Source organism: Salpingoeca rosetta, assembly GCF_000188695.1.
Source record: "Salpingoeca rosetta unplaced genomic scaffold supercont1.33, whole genome shotgun sequence".
In the NCBI taxonomy this organism is placed as follows: domain Eukaryota; class Choanoflagellata; order Craspedida; family Salpingoecidae; genus Salpingoeca; species Salpingoeca rosetta.
The window spans coordinates 601,936-607,173 of record NW_004754901.1 but is presented as its reverse complement, the minus strand read 5'-3'; the positions used below and the strand labels follow the sequence as shown (position 1 = coordinate 607,173).

The following is a 5,238-nucleotide window of genomic DNA, read 5'->3' as shown; positions in this document are numbered from 1 at the left end:
ATCGCCAGCCCAGCGAGCAGGGGCAGCTCCTCCAGAGGCACGTGCTCGCCTGCAATGCGGTGCACGTTCGCCACAATCGCGTGGTGCGCGTACGCTGCCAACTGGCCAAGCGAGTCAGCATCCTCGCCTAGCGTGAGCTCAAATACGGCCGCTATTGTGTTTGTGTGACGGTCCACCATCACAATGTCTGTTTTGGGGCGGGTGCCTGGCTTGAACCTGGCCAACGCAAGGCGGCAAGCGCGACAAGAGCACGGGCAGGTTCCCTGTAAGAAACCGGCATTTGCAGCATCACAAGCATCACAGGACACGCAAGAGAGCGGAAACAAGGATACAGCAAACACCCACTCCCCACCCCTCCAACGCCTGGACACAACATGCACCGCACAACGTACGTCATGATTGGGACCTCACTCGGGAACGTGACACCAGGGTCGAGGTGCGCAGCCGTGGCGCGAAGGTGCTCGGCGATATCGGTGCACATCTCCGCTTCGTTGGACCATCCTGTTGGCAGTGCTTTTGGCAAAGGCAGACCTGCGAGCAAGCGGTGTGTGTGTGTGTGTGTGTGTGTGTGTGTGTGTGTGTGTGTGTATAGGCAGGGGTGAGATGTAAGCGTGCACGCATTGCACGATGGTGTCACATCACATCTCACATCACAACCCTTCATGTGCGCTTGCGCACACATCGGCAATACACGACCAAACACCACATGATGATGACGACGTTGACAAACGCTCCAAGGCCAAGTACACGTGTCTGCACGTGCACCTAAAACTGAAAGCAGTGCAAACACAGGCAACAACAGTCTTCGCCACGTCCTTACCTTGTCGCAGGCCAAGCGTCACTTGGCGCCCCCTGGGGCGGGGCCCACGGCTGCTGGACACCTCCAGCACTGGTATTTCGTGAATCTTTGCAATCACTGCTTGCGGCGTGATGTCATCAGCCTTCAGCTCAAACTGGAAACGCGAAAACAAGCACGCATGCACACACGCACACATGCACATACACACGAGTGTGTTGACACAAAGGCGTGCGGGACGAGCGGTTGGTGAGAGGCATAGGGAGGAGTGCACATATGGCGGTACGTCGTTTAGTGATGGGTGGTGATGATAATGCCACCAAGCACATGACACACACACACACACACACAAGCACACAGTCGCACTCATATATTCTCGCTCGCACAAACACACGCACATGCACGTTCACAGAAATGAGCACAGCACTACTGTTCCACCAGCACCGCCCGCACACACAGCGCAGCGGCGACGGATGTCATTGCATTGCAGCACCTGTTTTGCGAGTGGCTCTCGCCATATGTCGGTGAAGAACTGGGCATTGTCCGGCCAGTAGACGAGATACGGGTTCTTCTCGGGCTTGGTGATGCTGCTGGGTGGCGTCGTGAAGAAGAATTCTGCACGCACACACACACACACAGCAGTGCAATCAGCGCGCATGAGGGGCGGAGAGGTGTCAAAACAAGCGTGAATGTGTCGCATGCGTGACTATGGTGGTGGAGGCTACCAATGCAAATGCCAACGACAGTAACTGCGACACAGTGACAAAGGCAGCGATAATTACAGTGGCAGTAGCAGTGACAAAGGCAACGACGATACAAGCAAACGTGTTGTGCGCTGTGTGACATCAACGCAAAACATCACACACACACAGGCGCAAACAGGTGCACGCTTGACCTTGTGTCATCAAGACAACCAAAACAAGCAGGGCCGTCTTCATCACCACATCCGCACGACAACACACAAAGAGGTGGATGACAGCATACCGTCTCTGATCGCGGCAGGTGAGCTGATCTTCTTCTCCGCAACGCGCTTCTCGATAGCTTGGAGAGCAGATAAAGTGATAGTGGCCAGTCGGGGCGGGCCAGCAGCGGGCACAAGGCCGGCCTCCCACGCTGTCGCCAGGGCGTCGTCCACCACCTGCGACACCACAGTCCACAGGTGCTCGGCACTTGTGGTGTGTGGCAGCGGCTCACCTGCCGCCTGCAGCAATGTCGTCAACGCGCGCACCCACACTTTGTGTTGCTGCTGCTGTTGCTGCCACTTCTTCCTCTCTTCCTCTCCGTTCTTCCTCTCCTCCTCCATCTGCTTGCGCCATATCTTCTTTTGTTCCTCAAGCACGGCCAATTCCCGCTCTTTCTCTTTCACCTTCGTCTCCGCCGCTGCAACCGCTTCTTCGTTGCCGGGTCCTGTCAGTTCTGCCCTCAATCTTTCATGCCGTGCATTGCCGATCTCGCCTTTCTTGTCATTGATGCGTTTCTTGAATAGGTCTTCGTCCTCCTTCACTTGCTCGGCATCGCGCTTCACCCTCTCCACCTCCGCCTTCATCCTCTCCACCTGTGCCTGCGCATGCACCGCCCTGATCTCGTCATGTCCCGCCTTTAAAGCGGCAAGCTGTTGTTGTGCGGCCTGCAAGTCATCTTCCAGTTCTCGCAACACGCACTGCATTTTGACGTACTCTGAACTGTCTTCATTCAGGGCCCATCTCTCCAGCAGATGGAGCACGTCATCTTCCCTGCTGCTGCTGCTGCTGCTGCTGCTGCCGCCTTGCTGCTGCGCGCATACTTGCAACTGCGTAATGGTTGCAAACTGCGTGGCTGCCTCCGTTATGATGGACGCCTGTGCATGACGGTGGTGTTGTGAGGGTGGGGTAAGAGGTGATACCGGTCTGTGGCGGGGGGGTGAGGGGGTGGGGGATTCGGTTGCTGCATCGTAAGGCAGTGCTGTGTCAATGTGTGCTTGTGCATGCGCAATTGCAGAACCTTGGAGGCCACGCGGGTTTCAGTTCGCTTCAAGTCTCTCTGAAAAGAAAAGACGGGGGTGGATATTATGCACGAGAACATGAGGTGGGTGCGGGTATGAGCAACATCCTAGAACATCGTGGCGGAAGCCGAAATCACAGCACGTGTTGTGGTGATTGCACCGTGATGGTGGTGGTGGTGGTGGTTGCACTGTGGTGATGGTTGGTGGCTGCGATGGTTGTTGCTGTCTGTGGTGACTGTGGTCGGTGGTTGACGTACCACGCTGTTGCGTGAAGCCTGCTGGTGTCGACAGAACGGCGTTGTGGTGGTTGAAAGGGGTTGGGCAGAGAGTGTGAGTGAGCACAGAGGGTGAATGCAAACTTCACACACACATACACACACACACAAGCAGCTGTGTAGCAGCGGAGAAATGATAACGGCGCTGTGGTGGTGGTGGCTGGTGGCTGCGATGGTTGTTGCTGTCTGTGGTGACTGTGGTCGGTGGTTGCCGTACCTGGCTGCTGCGTGAAGCCAGCTGGTGTCGACAGAACGGCGTTGTGGTGGTTGAAAGGGGTTGGGCAGAGAGTGTGGGTGAGCACAGAGGGTGAATGCAAACACTACACAAACACACACACACACACACACACACAAGCAGCTGTGTTGCAGAGGAGAAATGATAACGGCGCTGTGATGGTGGTTGCGCTGTGGTGGCGACGATCGTGATGCTGGTCTGCTTCTGCTGGCAGGACGAACACGTGTATCATGCAATCCAGCTTGTACTCGACAGACCATGAACACCTGCTGTTTCCGCTTACCCTTGAGGCCTGCTTATGTGCAACAGCACACGATTCAAGGCACGACACGCACAGAGCAGGCAGAAAGCAAGGAACATGTTGTGTTGTGTTTGAATGAGATGCAATGGGCAGGGGAGTGTGTGTGTGTGTGTGTGCTGTGGCCAAGTGAACGTGCAACACAGCAGCATGGTCGCATTCCTTTGTACGTACTGCGTTGAATGTCGCAGAGCTCATGCTGCCGGACATGGTGTCAGAACAGGACTGGGCCAAGACAAAGGCGGGCACAAAGGCACAGGTAAACAGGAACGTGAGCCACACTGAGGTTGTGTGTGAAGTGAAGATGCACCACACAGAGATATGCACATACACATACACGCATCAACACACACACACACTCTCTCTCTGTTCTTCCGCACAGGATGCAAAGAGTGGGAAACACAGTAACACAGACGGTGTGGAAAGAAAACGAGGAAGGCGGGAATCGACAAGGGCAAGCACGCCAGTGTCGACACACGGGCACAGACGACACAAGACACAAGTGTGTGCTCAATCACTCCAAGGGATGATCGCATAAGCAAGAAGAAGAGATAGAGCGCGTGCGAGGGAGATAGAGCGCGCGCGAAAGAGAGAGCGCGCGAAACAGAAAGAGAAACAGAAACAGAGAGAGAGAGAGACACACACAGGAAGACAGGGGGAGAGAGTGTGTGTGTGTGTGAACAGCAGCGCGAGACAAGGATGTGGACAAAGTAGAAAGAAAGTGAGGAAGGCGGGAATCGACGACAACAACAAACGCCAGGGTCGACACACGGCCACAGACAACACAAGACACCAGTGTGTGCTCAATCACTCCAAGAGATGACCGAATGAGCGAGAAGGAGACATAGAGCGCGCGGGGGAGATAAAGCGCGCGAAACAGAAAGAGCAAGACAGAGACTGAGAGACAGAAAGCGAAGAGAGACAGAGACTGAGACGGAAGGGGAAGACCGGGGATAGAAAATGAAAGAGACAGAGACTGAGAGACACACGACAGCTCTGCACACACACACACACACACACACACAGCACACACACACACACACACACACACACACACACACACACACAGAGCACAGAGCACATACAACAACCTCTTCGTCGATGCGCCACAGCCCGCCTGAAACCGATCGTGCTTGCCACCCTTCGTGGTCTTCGTGTGGTTGGCTCGTGGTGGTTGTACTGGTCGAGGGTGTAATTGAACTTCGCAACAGGATTAGACAATGACGTCACCCTCGAATCTTTGCCAACACGTGAATTGGGAAAATTTGTTGAAATCTTACATCATTCCCAGTGCTCAGAGATGAGGGAAGCAATCAAAACCGAAAGTGTGCTCATTTCAGACAGGCGCTTGTATGAGTGGGTGACTGGGTGATGTGAGGGAGTGAATGTCTGCTACTGAGTGCTTGAATGCTATGTGAGCGGCCCAAGGGCCTCAAGCGTTGATAGACAGAAACCAAAAAGATCAATAGAAACCAAGTGTCTCGGTGTGTGTGTGTGTGCGTGTGCGTGTGTGCGTATCTCCTTCATGTCCCTCTGTGTGTGTATGTGTAGCCCTCTCCGCCCCCCCCCCACTCGGCGCTGTTGCTGCTGTCATCCGCAACTAATCCATGGCCACTTTTACTCCCATCATGCTGTCAGATGCACAAAGTAATG

The 5,238-nt window shown here is 54.8% G+C and overlaps 1 protein-coding gene across 1 annotated transcript in view; it reads right to left on the bottom strand.

Moving 5' to 3' along the window:
* The window catches only part of PTSG_10493 (kinase subdomain-containing protein), a gene marked incomplete at its 3' end in the record, with an annotated part of 6,676 nt that extends 1,885 nt beyond the window's left edge, over positions 1–4,791 (bottom strand). The window contains exons 1-11 of the mRNA XM_004988817.1: positions 4,677–4,791; positions 3,760–3,810; positions 3,405–3,494; positions 3,270–3,290; positions 3,035–3,055; positions 2,777–2,815; positions 1,781–2,633; positions 1,290–1,411; positions 821–953; positions 393–531; positions 42–216 (exon numbers count right to left, since the gene is read on the bottom strand). Coding sequence (XP_004988874.1) covers positions 42–216; positions 393–531; positions 821–953; positions 1,290–1,411; positions 1,781–2,633; positions 2,777–2,815; positions 3,035–3,055; positions 3,270–3,290; positions 3,405–3,494; positions 3,760–3,795 — 1,629 coding nt within the window. The 5' untranslated portion in view covers positions 3,796–3,810; positions 4,677–4,791. The remainder of the gene's footprint in view (positions 1–41; positions 217–392; positions 532–820; positions 954–1,289; positions 1,412–1,780; positions 2,634–2,776; positions 2,816–3,034; positions 3,056–3,269; positions 3,291–3,404; positions 3,495–3,759; positions 3,811–4,676) is intronic.
* Between the last annotated feature and the right edge of the window lie 447 nt (positions 4,792–5,238).